Source organism: Patiria miniata, unplaced genomic scaffold (assembly GCF_015706575.1).
Source record: "Patiria miniata isolate m_02_andy unplaced genomic scaffold, ASM1570657v1 HiC_scaffold_3, whole genome shotgun sequence".
NCBI lineage: Eukaryota > Metazoa > Echinodermata > Asteroidea > Valvatida > Asterinidae > Patiria > Patiria miniata.
In genome coordinates, this window is record NW_024037069.1 from 37,529,724 (window position 1) to 37,545,638 (window position 15,915).

The following is a 15,915-nucleotide window of genomic DNA, read 5'->3' on the forward strand; positions in this document are numbered from 1 at the left end:
CAGGGAACCAGACTACAGGAAAATGATCGTTTTTCTTGGTTTTTATAGCATTTTCGAACCCAAAACCTCCAAAAAGTCAGTGTAACTATATTTGCTTTATATTTCCAACCCCCCAATTCCATCCATTTCTGAAAATTACAGCAAAAGCAAATGATGTATATTCCCTTTAAGAAATGTTCGGTCGTCTAACTTTGTTGATTAGTACATTTCAGGTCAATCCAGTCGGTATTGTTTTGCAGCAGTTTCATTCATTTTCAACACAAATAAATGATAATTGCAGGATTTGGAGACAGCGATTTCCTGAAGTGAAGATTTGTAGCTGTTTGGTTAGGATCCTTACTACATGTAATTCGAAACCATCCATATTGAAACAACTGGTTGGCAGTACTTTACAATTTTTTGGCACAACGCGCGAAAGGTATCGCCAGAAGGGCGTTGCACAAAACACGAGGTAAAATTGTTCAGCAAAATCGTTGGACTTTTGTGAAGTTTTGACTTTTTTGGCCGAAAGGTATTCGTGAATGGGAATAACTATGTGCTTGACTGGTATTGAAAAACAAGGGCATTATTTAATGTTCAAACAAACAGTTCTTAAGTACAACATGGAGCATATATTTGCATTTATTATTATGAATGATCATTTTTTGTACTTCATCTCTGGCACCATAAAATTTCTAATTTGGAAGCATTTCTTGCGTAGGTGAATTAAAAAGTGGCATTGATTTTTTTAATTTTTAATATTAAACTCCAATGATCAGACAAAAATTATGGCCAGTTACAACTCTATTCTGTGGGCGTGGCTTGCAAAGAGGGGCACAAGCCCCTTCAACGAAACGTTTACTCTGTCAAACAACTTTCATTTATGAACCTAACAAAACTATTTGTATGTAACACAAAGTAAGATTATAACTTGGTTGCGAAGGCGGGGCAAAAAAAAGTGACGACCCCGCATTTTACTGATTTCTGTATAAAGAAATAACAGACCCAAGTAAATTTTGGGCAAATTGTTGTTCTTTTTTCCTTCATTCTCTTGATTATATATTATAAAGATACCCGTCGGCCTTTTCCTTTGTAGTATGAGGCACAAAATAATATTTTGTTTTTCTTTTGAAGTTGGCTGTTGCATTATTTCTTCCTCTTTGGTTTTATCGATTATTTTTGGAAGCTTTTCTTGGGAAAACTTCTCGAGATGAATGTGTATGGATATGTTGTTGCTGTATCGATCGCACACTCTGTAGAAATACATTCAAGATGGCTTCTCTAGTGCCCAGTTTTATGGCGCTGCTTAAATTTTAGCAGAAAAACAGTTGCATTTGCTGTAATTTTCAAAAATGGATGGATTTGGGGTTAGTTCTCAATAGCAAATATTGTTAAACTGACCTGTTTAAAGTATTGTGTTCATAGATGCTGGAAAAACCAAGGAAAAAAAATGCCGTTTTTGTAGTCTGGTTCCTGGACCCTACTTCAAACGAAACGGTAATTTATACACTTTTGGGAATTGTCGTGTCAGGGAACCAGACTAGCTAGCTTGCACCCGTTCACTATTGTGTAACCGATTGCAAACTAAAATGCGGACCAAGAAATTTGGTAAAATTGGGCAGTATTTGAAGAAAAGAAAAATCAGTTGTTTTTCCAACGATGGTCGGCCAACCATAGTTGGAAATTGATACAAAACTTCAATTTTTCTTTAAAATAATAGCACACAAAGATGCTTGAGACTTTTATTCACTAACAGTTCAGTAAAGTATTTCATAATAATTTGGTAGTTTTGGTTTTTTGATATTTGCAAATGTTGTATGTTACCTTTAAAGGGAATACATGTATACAACATTTGCAAACATCGAAAAATAAAACTACCAAGTTTTTACGAAATACCTTACTAGGATGTTGGTAAATGACAGTCTAAAGCATCCTGTAAATTATGGCACCTGGTGTCAAGTCATTTTCAAGAAAATGGTATTTTTGTATACATTTCCAACAATGGTCGGCCGACCACCGTTGGAAAAACCTAACTATTTTTCAACTACTGATCCAAATTTACCATTTTTCAGTCCAAATTTTGTTTGCTATTGGTTACATGTTCATGAACGGGTGCAGGCCAGCTAGACTGGTTCCCTTGCCTTACAATTTTCCATCGTCTATACATTGATCCATTTTATCTTTTGTGGAGTCAGGGAACCAGACTACTTAAACATTTTTGTTTTTCTTGGTTTTTCAAGCACTTTCGGACACAAAACTTCAAACATGTCAGTTAAACAATATTTGATCTATTATACTAACCCCTCAAATAGTTCATTTCTGAAAATTACAGCAAAAACCAATGGTGTACATTCCCTTTAAGCACTATTTCATGGCATGGATGTGCTAATGGTAGTGCCGTTGGAGATTTCTGTTGTCACTGATGTAAGCAGCGTTTTTCCTCTTGCTGTGCTTACTGCTTACGGTCTCTATGAAAAAGAAGGAGGCTCTGTTAGCAGAAAATCGTGAGCTTAGCATCGCCATGAAATTGGGCCCCCGTTACCAGCCAACATGTTACACTATGTATGCTGCTTGTGGGTGGTTCTCAGCTAATTGCTTTTATAATAGCAATTAAATTGCTAAGCAGTGATTTCTGCCTAGCCAGTCTATGTATTTGGGGCCTACAGGTTTGCTTGCATTTCTTTGTTTGGTGATTAAATCAAACTAGCAGCAGAATTCCAACCTAACGTTGCTGTCGCTGAAGGGTTATTTTTTATAAAAGGTTGTGATTTCTGTAGAAAGTTGAACTCTGTTTATGCTTTCTTATGAACCCTCCTGCTATTAAAACAGTCACAGACAGTCAAAATTTCCATCCACTTCCCATGCTATACTTTTAGCACAGGCTAGTCAACAAAAGTCGGATCGTATGTGAAGCCAGCACTGTGACTAGTCAAATTCAGTCGACAGAATGTGAACAAAGCCGGCAAGTTGTGGGCACAGCTGGCTTATCAATTACCCACAGTCAAAGCATAGCTGTATCAAGTTACATCAACAGTCCCAGCCAGTCAATCCTGCTTTATGTAGGCTGGGAATTTTTAACTGTTGAAAACAGTTACTTGATTGATTTTGACTAAAGGGTCTACTTGGCACAGAATGTATAATTATAGGAGAACTTGTAGTTGCTGATACGGTGGGAGTCGGCAATGGTTGCTATGTCAGAACAGAAAATTGTGCTGTTTGGCCCATTTCATGGCTTCAGAGTGTACACAACTCTTGTAGGCCATCAGCCTGGGTGTTTGGTCAGTATCAAATCAGGGCATAAATGATTACAGTGCGCATGTGCATGGTATACCGCCCCTAGAGTGGTAACAAGCATTTTGATGGACATCTTGAAAAAAAGGGTGATAAGGCCAAAAAAAAAATAAGTCGGTCTCTGGTCAGCGCGCGCGTCGATTTTAATCATGCGCGTCGATCTTTTTTTTTCCAAAATGTTCCGCGGTAGCTCCAACAGCGCCCTTTATTTCCGCACCTCCTCAATTTTTTTTACCAAAAAGCACCAAGGAATGGGAAATTGCACCAAGGCAAATGATCGAAATCACCAAGGCAAATTATGGAGGACACCAATGTACATGAGGACACCAAAAAAGCAAAATAGTACCTACCTTGTCGTACAATCCAAGCTTGAAGGAAAAAAAAAAAGCAAAAAAAAAAAAAAAAAAGCCGCGTGGCCGCGTCAATTCCGGAACTTTGGTCTGACCAGAGACCGAATATTTTTTTTTTTTTGGCCTAACACCTACTAAAAAGCTGCCACCGCTGCAATGGTATCAAATATTTTCCAACTCTGGAGGTGTATACCTTGCCAAAAATCGCTATGACGATTATTCCCCTCATTTGATACCGGTTGCCAAAATTTGGACCGAGGCTGATGGCCTATTCTTCTTCTAAATGTGCACAATGGCAATGGGGTCAAAGTACATAATTTTTTTTATAAAGCATAATTCAATCCAGTTCAATGTACGGAAAATTAAAAAAAATACTTGGAAAACCAGGACCTCAATATTTTTTTCAATTTTTTTTTGTTTTGGGAAATCCCCCTGCTGCTGCACCCACCACAAAACACAGTTACGAATTGCATTTTGCTGCAAAGGCAGTTTGAAGCACTTACATTAAGGGGCCAAGTACCATTGATTCTCATCATTACTACTGATGTAATATTTGTGCTGGTTTTACAGCACACCGACACTGCGACAAAAAAATGTGCTTGCTTATAGGCTCTGTGCGCAAGTACATGTACCCTCTCAACGGTACAAATGGGAGAGTTGGGGAAGAACACTAGGAGAGACATTCGATGACATTGCTGACGATACTTGATGGTCACTTGAAGACGCTATATGGCTTTGTCGTGCACGTTTGTGCACAAAGCAGTTGTGCCAAGCAACCTCAAAATTTTATTGGTACGGTTTCATAAACCTGTATAGCTGAAAACAACAGTCAGAGCTAAATTTCATCCTAGAGCTGTTGTCCCTTGGCTATCAGGCATGCAAGTTTTCCTCAAATCAGCTGATTTCCTCGTTTTTCAAAAAATGATAGTACTGCAAAATGATAGTACCGTCTCTGCAGCAAGGGTTTACTGCGAAGTAAATGTGCTTGGCAAATATCGGCTGAGAACCAATAACAGACATTCTACACGGCATGACTTTTGGCTGTTAAACTTGATTGAGTTGGCAACGATTTTCTGTGCTGAATTAGGAAATCTTTGTGCCAAAGCACTTGAAATGCAATTGGCGTGAGTATAGCTTGCCAAGCACTAATCAACCAAAAATGTCTTGCAAACTAAAAGTCTTTGTTTCCACTGCTAAGCAAGATTGTATCCTGTATGCTGCTGAATGGAACTGGACATCTTTGCGGAATTGGCATTCAATCAGGCATGCAACTGGGAAGTAACACAAAAAAAGAGGAAATTCCAAGCTGAGTTTTTCATTTTTCAATGGCATAAGTGTGAAGTGAAAAACAAGGAAATCAGATGATGCGAGGAAAAGTTGCATACCTGATTGAATCCTTTTGAGGTTTTGAATCCTTTTGAATGTAAATTTGACAGCCAACGTGTTAAATTTTGGTTTGGTGGTATTGTATTTACTAAATAAACATGCTCATAATAGGTTTAACAAAATTCTGGATTCCTGCGTGATCTGTAGCCTGTCATCAGTAGTGTTTTTATTTGCAGCACACATTGTCAATGGATCATGATTGAGTTTTATGTCTATTCATAAGAAAATAACAATGAAGTCACACCACTGCTATCACTCCAAGGGCGGATCCAGGGGGGGGGGGGGCCAAAGGGGGCCATGGCCCCCCCCAAAAACGAAACCAATTTTTTTGTTTTTAATGTGACATCGCAATAAAGGCAGGCAATGAGTACACCACCATCTTTTCCTCAAAAAAAATTGGTTAAAGTGGTCAGAAATTGCCTCAGATCGCACCACAGAGCATCTAGAATCCAAAAAATTTTCGGGGCCCTAGCGGGCCCCGAACCCCACGCCGTAATTTTTTAGACCCACTTTTTGGGGGGACCAAATTTTTTTTTGGCCCCCCCCAAAAATTGTGTTCTGGATCCGCCCTTGTATCACTCAGTCATGCATGTACATTAAAACATTTCAAAGAACGGCTTTCGTCGAGCTGCCACAGTGGCCTAGTGGGTAGTGAATATTTTTGTTGGTTGGGATAAGTTTATTTAAGGGAAAACACTACGAGAACCTTAGTGTCTTCCATCCACACAGCGTGTAAATATTCATGTTAGGGTGCGTGACGTGATTGGTTAAAATACGATGTGTGCTGCAAAACAAAAATGCTGCCTGCAGTCACTGTCAGTTTATATCAGAAGAGGGCGCTGTATGTAAAAGCAAATTTAATAATACTACCAAATGCATCAGTTTCTAAACAAGCACTGAATTGCATGCCTGCCTGATTAAACCACCAGTTGATACAACTTTGAATTTTGCTGGCCCGTGCTCAGTTCATTAATTTCAATTTGAGAACGTATACTACACAAGGCTGAGTTTCGTCTTGTAAGTGAAATAGACTGGCTTCCATTCCATCACTATGCAGACTGTAGAAAGGACGGGCCGGGGCCAGTCATCTCTTGCCTCAGTGGTTCCTGTAAATCGACGTCACGCATAAAGGAATTATTGCATACCGTCGTCATGGCCGTCACGTGACTGTGATCTCGTGCACTGACACCATTAAGTACACTCGAGCACGACTGGGGAACTTTTAAAAGGTGCCGTAACAGACTCGCTGTGGGGGAGGTGTGGCGATCCCCCACAGCAGCATTTCATGGACTCGAGTCTGGCCCAATCGCTTCAAAAGAGAGATGGGCACTCCGTTCCTGTGAACACAGGTTCGTCCCCCCTTAAATGTAACCCATACTGGCCATAGAATCTTCAAAGATTTATTTAACCACTCCCAGTGGGCCCATTCTATAAATTAAGCCTTCTCATAAGATAGGACATCTATTTCTTTCTTTTTTCGTACATTTAAGATCAATCCAGTCAGAAAGCAGTTCACAGCAATTTTATTCATTTTCAAAATTTAAAGCATAGAAATCACCTGCACACTGGCAAGCATTTGCCAAATCATTAAGAAGAATTTCTTAAAAATTTGATTTCAAATCTTAACATAATTATTCAACACCGTACATTTTGGTGATACAACAAAGTTTGCAAAGGGATAAAATAAGAATAGTAAAATATTTGTACAATAAAATGTTTGACCAAGTAGTCCGAGTTATTTCACCTTTGTAATGTAAACGGTGTGACAATAAAGTTGATTTTTCTAGCAGGTATAATTGCAGTTCATAATTATACAAATAGTAAGCATGTCATGCAAGCATTCAAGCAAATGATGGCATCTTTAATTAAATTTTGAATAAATCTTAAACTACTAATAAATCTCAGAAAGCAATGTTTCAAATTTGTCGCACACTTAATACGTAGTATTGAGAGTCCCAATATTTAAAGACCGTCTCATCAATACAAATACTGCTTCTGGTTTTAGGTGGTACACAATAGCCTTAGGGCACAATGAGACACATTAGGAGGATACTATTTGATTAGGCATGTTAGGGTGAATTTGTGTAAATACCCCCCCCCCCCAACATCAGCATTGGGGTGATTGTTTCACTGCCAATCCTAAATTCTGGTACGGGGTGAGTCAAAAAAACAGAACCCAAACCTCAAAAATATATTTCATATTTAAAAAAATATGTAGCACTAAAAATAATAATGACTGGAAAGCCAATTTCATAAACTACTTTTAGATGAAAAAATTACTGAAATTGCTCAATTCGTTCAAAGAATATCACCATTTAAACACAATGACCCTAGTGGGTGCAGAATTTTCAAGCCTTATGGCCTTACTGAGGTCACCTCAAGCTCCACTCTGACGGATATTTTTGAGAGTTTTAAGGGGATTGACGCGCCATCTGCAACATGAGCCGACATTTGAAGAAAAAAAAAGTGGGGAAAAAATAAAAGCCGTGTCGCCGCACCACTTTTTGGGCAAGCTCCATACCAGAAAGCGAAGATTGTTTGGGGGCCTAACCATGGTTGCACTGAGTTGACCCCTGAGTGACGTCACGACTTCGGCAGCGAAATGAGTGTCTGAATTTTGGCCTCTGATACCAGTATTTTAACTATCTATTATTTGATGACTTGCTTTATGACATGGTTATCAGCCCCTGGTCTCATTTTCACCGTTTTATGACATGATAACCCTCGCCCCTGGCCTCCGTTTCAATTTTTGGGGAGATGTTTGGCCGCCTCTCCACTCTGGAAAAGTTTGTCAACGTAGGCAATTTTCTTGAGTGCCATGGCAATATGCTCGGCCGTGATGTGATGGTGAATGGCCACCCGTAAGCAAGTATCACTCACAGGACACAGTTGCACCTGGAAACAAAGTTCATAAATACAAATTTCAGTCCTCATGGTTAAGGGCACTGGATTCGTGGTCTATGGGTAAAGCTGCGGGTTGTGGGTTCGCGTCCAGCCGGGGTCATGGTGCGTGTGCCCTTGAGCAAGGCACTTTGTCACTCATTGCTTCTCTCCACCCAGGAGTAAATGGGTTCCTGTGAGGGCAGAGATGGTTATTGTGATTGATTAAGCTTGCTTGCGCCTAACAGGCAGCATCGAGCTGTATACTCCCCAGGGAGCTGAGATGGTATTTGGAATGTTTAATTGGCCCAATGATCAGGGGTAATAATAATACTGTAAGCGCTGTGATTTAGTTTACTATTTAAGAGCGTTCTTAAATGCCGATTATTATTAAATACAAATTTCATAAATACAAATCAAGGAATAGAAAATTGTATAAATGATTTGGCCCACCGGGCTCCACGTCGTCCACACGAGGCAAACCCCCGATCCGATCCTCCAAACCCGCGTACATGTGTGTATGTGTATGCATCCATGTACATGTGGGATTCACCTTGATTATCCTGTAACTTGCTGGGTTTGCGGTTATGTTAGTGATATGAGCTGCTTACGATTGAATGATCGAAATTATGTATACATGTACACACATGGGACTACATGGGACATGGGGGTAGTGTGTGAATACATTGTGGGCTTCGCATGCGTGCAATCGAATCAGGGTTTTGCCTTGTGTTTCGAAGACGTGGGGCCCGGTAGGCTGTGGCCAGCTCCTCTGCCTGGGCGAAATATGGCACGCTGTTACACATCCATACATTCAAGGCTAAACTTACGTCTGCAATGACAAAAAAGTTATCCAAAATGCTTCATGCAGAACTTTCAACCGTAAAAATGAAGGAAAATATGAAATGGATTTTGCTACCTGAATGCCCTGTCCCAGTTCCTGTTCTTCACCCTCGGTCACCGTCCCACACAGAAGATAGAACAACTTGGCCGACACTCCCTCCCCCATCATCAGGTACACCATGTTGGTTTCCGTGGCAGCTAGGTCACAGGTCACGCTAGGGCACTTGAGGTCAATGACTCCTGGGTAAAGTCAAGGTGGGGAAGGACAAAAACCCAAATGATGGCTTTTTTTTGAAAATTGGGATCCAACAATCACATCAGTGTTGAATTTATGAAAATATTTGACAGATATTTAATAAAAAATTGTGAGAGTTGCCAAGTATACAGGGTGAGTAAAAAAACCCGAAACCCAAATGTCGGGACCATTGTTTTAGTGAAATTCTGCATGTAGCACTTCCACAATCTAGGATATGAAAGCCCAATTCATAAGGTTTCTTTTAGTACAAGAATCATTCAAATCACTCATGTACTTTTCAAGTTATGGAATTTTAAACACAACCACCGTCTTAAAGTTCTGTCTGTGGATCACAAGAAGGTAAGTGTTCTTTCAGCAAAATGAAAACAAATCACATAGGAATGTGTGTGAATTGTTTTTGTTTTGCTGAAAGAACGCACACCTTTTTGTGAACCGTGGACAGAACTTTAAAACGTTGGTTGTGTTTAAAATTCCGTAGCTTGAAAAGTACATGAGTGATTTGAATGATTCTTGCACTAAAAGATAGCTTATGAATTGGGCTTTCATATCCTAGATTGTGAAAGTGCTACATGCAGAACTTCACTAAAACAATAGTCCCGACTATTGGGTTTCACATTTTTGGACTCACCTATATTGCAACATGCGTTACTGTAAGATTTAATCCTTAATACTGTGGCTATTTTGACTTTGAAAAGGAAGACAAGTTTTTGTAACATACAGCTGATGCAGGTACGCATGGAATATACACAATACTATTAATCTACACATTTTTGCCAAAGGAATTGAACGTGCATGTGTCCTTAAATTGGACAAATTCAGCACACTTTAACCAACAAATTCTCAAAATGTCTTCCAGCAATCACAAAGTCAAAGTACTCAGTCCACACTGTCTGGCTTTTCAGACTGAATTAGTACTACAAACGGTCAAATGTAAGGCGTTCTGGCAACACGAGACGGAACGGCACAGACCGTTGTGGAGTAAAACTGAATGGGGGTGATTTTTTTTTTTTGATTGTCAGATCTATTGATATTTGTAATCTTTATTATGTCTACTAAAGATATTTCAAATTTAGAAATAGTATACTGGTACATATAGAAATCATGGAATAAATGTGTTTCTAAGGAAAAACAATTGGCATCTTTTTCACAGTATTTGGCATCTTTTTCACAGTATTTAACTTTTTTTGACATGTCAATATTTTTTCCATGTCGATATTAAATTCGTACTTTTGAACAGCCATAACTTGTCAACGGAATGTCCGATTGAAGTGCAATAAACAGTATTGTAAGGAGAATTGTATTCCCTTTCCTAATACCCACATTTTCTCTCATTTTCCCAGAATGCCTGACGTAGTTCAGTACACCTGACAGACTCTGGAAGCTGAAAGACTCAACGACAACACTGCCAAACTGACAAAAATGGGTCAGGCAGTCATATTTGATACTTTTGAGCCCAAAGTAAGACTGACTCCATAGTGTATGTATAGGTTTCCTGGCTATTTTCAAATTCACCAACTTCGTCTGACATAAATCAATTAGGCAAATTTGTTTTCTGAATAACAACGGTTTGTCGTAGACGAGACGGAATCAAATTTGCTGGTATTGAATTTGAAATTGTCTGGCAAAAGACGAAATTAAACATTGGAAGTGTACTAAATCGATGTTGATGGAAGAATTTGAATATTAGTAACGGTGAATTCGAATGATACACGTTATACAAATATTGAGTGGCTCAGCGTGGAATGGGAGGAATATTACCTCAAGGTAAAATCTGGACTTTTCCACTTCATGAGGTGAAGCCGAGTGAACTGGAAAAGTCCAGATTCTACCGAGCGATAATATTTCTCCCATTTCACAATTAATAGCCACTCAATATTTGTTTTATATAACTGACATATAGATCCTTGTCATTAGATATATTTGAACTTTTATTTCAATACAAAACTGGAGGAAAATGTATTACTCTCTTCCAAACCACCCCTTCACAAAAAGTTTGAACCCAATGCTGTAGCGCTGGCTCTTTGGAACAATACGCGCTACGCGCAACGTGCACACCAGCATGCATTTGCACACAAATACCGCGTCATGGAACAAGAATGATCCTAACTGTTCAATAGTATTTCCCAAACCCCATGGGCGGATAGTACCTTTTGAGCCGCGGCGTGAATGGGAGCAATAATGAATGTCACGTGATGTGAGTTCCACCAATCAAATGACAAGGATCTGTATGTCGGTTATATGATTTCAAATAGCCGGGAAAACCAATACTTCATAGTTCCTACCTTGGGCTAGGAGTTTAGCGTTCTCATGGTCTGTCTTCAGTCTCGGTATTCCTTTCTCTAACGCCACCAGCCCCGCCGCCGCTAGGATACCGACCTGCCTCATCCCACCACCCAGGGCTTTGCGATGTCGGTGAGCTCTAGATGCACAAACAAATTGTCTTCATTTTAATATTACAGTGGTTGGCAGGTAGAACAAATACCCATTAGCCCTCCCATGCAAACATACATTCTGTGCAAAGTTGTCCTTTCAGTAAAAATCAATCAAGTGACTGTTTTCAACAGTTAAGAGCTCCCAGCCTACATAAAGCAGGATTGACTAACTGTCACTGTTTTTGTATTACAGCTATGCTTTGAAGGTAGGTGATTAATAAGACAGCTGTGCCTACTACTTGTCTGCTTTGGTCTGTTGACTGGATTTGACTAGTCACAGTGCTTGCTTACCACTGATAAAAATAGCTGAAAACAGCTGGAAAAGGTGTAAAAAAAAGCTTAACTTTGGAAATCTCCTACACTGTTGTACACAGCAAGTTACGGAAAAAAGCTGAAATCAGCTTTAAAGCTGAGATTTCACACCCCTGAATATGTTCTGACTGTTGGTGACTAGTCGTGTACAAGGCATGGCAGGGGAAGAGGACTGATTTTTTTTACTCTCTGTGACTGTTCAGACAGCAAGAGGGTTAAATAAGGGACTAATTAAAATAAGTTGACCATCAGACAGCTAGAAAAAGATATTGCACCTGTGAAAGGCCATGATCATCAAAGCATGAACCTGACTAAAAATATTAAGTAAGATTTGAGGCTTTGCATGGTGGAAATACTAAATAATGAAAGGTTTGCGGAAACACCGTGTGCGAATAATTTCTCAACTAAGAGAATGGTTCTGAAAAGAACCAGAGGTATAAACTCGACGTTCCGAATAAAAATATTATTATTATTATTCTGGTTTAATTATTAAAAATTTGAAACAGGCAGCCACAAGGCTGACATTGCACAATTACACAGAGTGAAAAGGATAAATTCAAACAATTAAACCACTCATTTTCAACATGAAAACCAGGCTACAGGGAAAACCAAAACAGACTTCATGTATATGTGCGTTTTAAGGCGTGACAGATGACACTCGCAAAAGTTGCATTTTACACCGTAAAGCTATAAAGCCTCCAGACAACTTCCAGGCTTTGAATTTTGGGCGCGGGTTGCTTTGACGGGCACCAAGGCACCCGTGTTTTACTTCAATAGAATACCCTGTTCCTGTACCACCAGTAAATGCACACCACTACTGTAACATAAAATGTAGACAGAATATCTAGGGGCACTGTCTGGGTGGACTATAAAAAAATGTAGGAGGATCATAGATATGTCAACAAGTTAAGCTAGATATCCTGGCTTACTTTTAAGGGAATATTGAATATGTCACCAGAATTGGGCGATTGAAAGGGTTCAAGATCTCGGCTTACACTAATGCTTGCAGAGTTTTTAACTCTTTCAGTGCCCGCGAAATTTGAAAAGTTTAACCCCAAAGTGCCCAACTTTGAGCGTTTTTGTTAATTGTTCAAAATTCTGTCCAAAAAAAAAAAAAGTAAATAAGGTTTAATCACTAAATTTGTTGTTATTGCTCTCTGGTATATCCTTGGTATATTGGAAAGTCAATAGTAGTCACGTACATAGTGATACACCCTGAAACACTGTCCTGCACACAGGGGAATTCCGCACATTTTGCAGAAAATATGAGTGTCAGTGCTGCGCCCTCTCGCAAGAACTCGAATGAAACAAATAAATACAGGTCGTAACTGAATGAAAATGATATTATTAGAAAGAGCGAGAGCGCCCCCTTGTGATAACATGCTTACTCTACCTCGTACATGTACGAGGTTTGGCGATTTTAAGTACGAACATTACCTCGTACATGTACGAGGTTGGCAATTTCGAACTAACAAATATACCTCGTACATGTACGACTTTGGCACTGAAAGAGTTAAGCAACATTGTGATCTTTAATAAGGTCGATATTCTTACCTTTTGATAAATTCTTTGCTGCCAACAAGACAGGATCCAACTGGAGCTCCCAGTCCCTAAACAACAATAGCAAAAACTGTCAAATTGGAACGATTGGGAAGTATAAGTGAAACCTCTGAATGAGAATGAATAGAAAGGTGAATAAGCTTTGTGAGATAGGCTTGATTGAAACAAGCCTTCTTATTAAACTCTCATTTGGTCAGCCTTCAATCACTATGGCCCTTTTTATTCTTAAGATTTAACTGTTTCAGATATTTATATATTTGGTTTTGTAATGTGTTCACAAACTTTAAAGAATGCAACTTCCTGAAACTCAAAATTTCTTCGGGCATGCTCTGAGACTTCATTTTGCTTGAGTCAAGAAAAAAACTTGCAAAAAAAAGAAGAAAAGTATCACAATTATAAAAAAATAAAAAGCCAGTTTTTATCCGAGTTCAAAGCTTTATTTAAATTTCTAAGCAAAATGTACAAATACTGACACATTTAATGAAACTACCTTAGAAAGACAGACTGACACTGAGTCACAATACTGAGCGATAGTGTCAGGGGTCACGTCCATGGCAACGGCGGCATTCATGATGCGTGCTCCATCCAGGTGAACCTGAAGGCTGTGGCTGTCGGCTAGCTCTCTCACCTACAAACAGGCCCGTCAGAAATCTACATTTTGAGTCTAAGTCAGAGGACCAATCCATTAAAGGCACATGGGATCATTTGCATTTATCCCAACACTAGTAACCAGTGACCAAGTTATTATCAAAAAGCTTACTTGGATGAAAGAATGTACTGGGCCCAATTTCATAGAGCTGCTTAAGCAGAAAATTTGCTTAAGCACGAAAAAACATTGCTTAGTAAAATTAGGTTACCGGCCAAAACTCCATGTGATGTACATTGCTTGTGACTGGTATTTAGCTGTTGTTTACTTAGCATAACAATCGCATAGACTTTTGGCCGGTAACCTGATTTTATTAAGCAAGACGTTTTGTGCTTAAAGCAAATTTTGTGCTTAATCAGCTCTATGAAATTGGCCCCAGGTACTAAACACCCAGTGAAATTATTCCGTCTGGCTTGCTGTCATTTCGAAAATATCAAGAAATGTAGGTGATTTCCAACCATCAGTCAATTGAATAAGTCTTGAAAATAAAGGTGTGCTATTGACAACATCATTTTTCGTGAAGGATCAAAAGGTTAGGTAAGCTTTTTCGTTGTTTTCTTGAAAAGTGTGATATCCACTGAGCTGAAACTTCAACAGGTTCAGGTTTCAAACATTCTCCTTTGGATTTTGAGTGGTGTTATTCTTGGAAACAAACGAAATGCATAAAAAGCTAATAATCCTATTTGCCTTTAAGTGATGAGTTCTAAATGCAACAGAAAGGGTACAACAGTCAATCAAAATTTACACAAAGGAATACAGGAAAGAAAATTCCTGTGCAAAAATTTAAAGTTTTTAGAAAATCATCGTAACTAAGAAAAGATAACATTCAAATGAAACAACATGTAAACATAGAGAATATAACGTCACATATTATGTCATGAAGCCTTAGTTCATTTGAAAAAAATTGTACTCATTGTAAACTTTTCCTTTTGTAATACTTGCCAAATCTCACAATATTTTACCTTTTGGATAAACTCAATGGGCACCACCTTCCCCCCGGCGGCATTGTGCGTGTTCTCGATGCAAATCGCACGAGTCCTTGGATAGTGAATGTCCTCCATGCGAATCTTGGACTTTGCGTCTTGAAGATCAAAAGTGCCATCCGGCTTATTGACAAGAGTCCTGGGGTTTACACCTGCGAACTGGACGGGTCACTACGAGTCAATCTGACATGAACATGGGTCATTCCGTAAATTTGTGGTCCAAAAGTGTGACATTTCTGTGTGCCTGTTACACCTGACCTGTGTAATTCTCCGAGCAACTATCATTAAAATTGACTTCATACTATTTTTTTAGTTGTTGAATCAGCAGGTACTTTGCTTTACATAATGACTCTTGGAGATAGAAGGGATTAGAGAATGTGTCCTGAATTTACAAATATCTTGCATCAGATGCAACAGGGACACGAAAACAAAAATTGGACCCCAAGTTTATGGACTGACTGATGCATTAAAGAGGTTGTGGAATGCTCGAAGACATTTCCGTCATTTTTTGGGTATATGTAGCCTAAGGTGTGATGAAATAAAAACGACTATTGTTTCTGTCATGAAATGAGTACAAAGGGTACTTTTGAGAGCTATTTTTCAGGTCCTGTTTCGACCCGAACGTGCAATTTGTGTAAAAGTCGTCGTTGCGGGCAGCAAACAAAACACAGTAAATCGTGATGTAATAGCAGGAGAGTTGAGGCTACAAGGCAAGTAATTTGATTTCTCTCACATTAAAAGTTGATTTCATGAAAAAAAGTCAAATTCATCCAATGTCTAAGCATATTGTCTAATGGACCATTATCATGTCGCGGCCATCTTGATTTTTTGACATTCAAATCAACGTAACCAAAGCGAGGCAGGAAGGAGCAATAGTCTGGTTCCCTTTTGGGAAAAAAAAAAACAATTATCATTCATTACTGCCACTGGATACAGGGAACATGACTGAAATGGTGGCAGCATGAAAATGGTCTGTATGAGTGGTGAAAAGGGTTTA

At 39.0% G+C, this 15,915-nt stretch overlaps 1 protein-coding gene across 1 annotated transcript in view; it reads right to left on the bottom strand.

Annotated features, from left to right (window-relative positions):
* Nucleotides 1-7,666: 7,666 nt before the first annotated feature.
* LOC119737357 (probable low-specificity L-threonine aldolase 1) overlaps nt 7,667-15,915 on the bottom strand; it is a 29,198-nt gene continuing 20,949 nt past the window's right edge. The window contains exons 6-11 of the mRNA XM_038211654.1: nt 14,898-15,077; nt 13,780-13,917; nt 13,284-13,339; nt 11,268-11,404; nt 8,806-8,969; nt 7,667-7,901 (exon numbers count right to left, since the gene is read on the bottom strand). Of these exons, the coding sequence (XP_038067582.1) occupies nt 7,749-7,901; nt 8,806-8,969; nt 11,268-11,404; nt 13,284-13,339; nt 13,780-13,917; nt 14,898-15,077 (828 nt within the window). The 3' untranslated portion in view covers nt 7,667-7,748. The remainder of the gene's footprint in view (nt 7,902-8,805; nt 8,970-11,267; nt 11,405-13,283; nt 13,340-13,779; nt 13,918-14,897; nt 15,078-15,915) is intronic.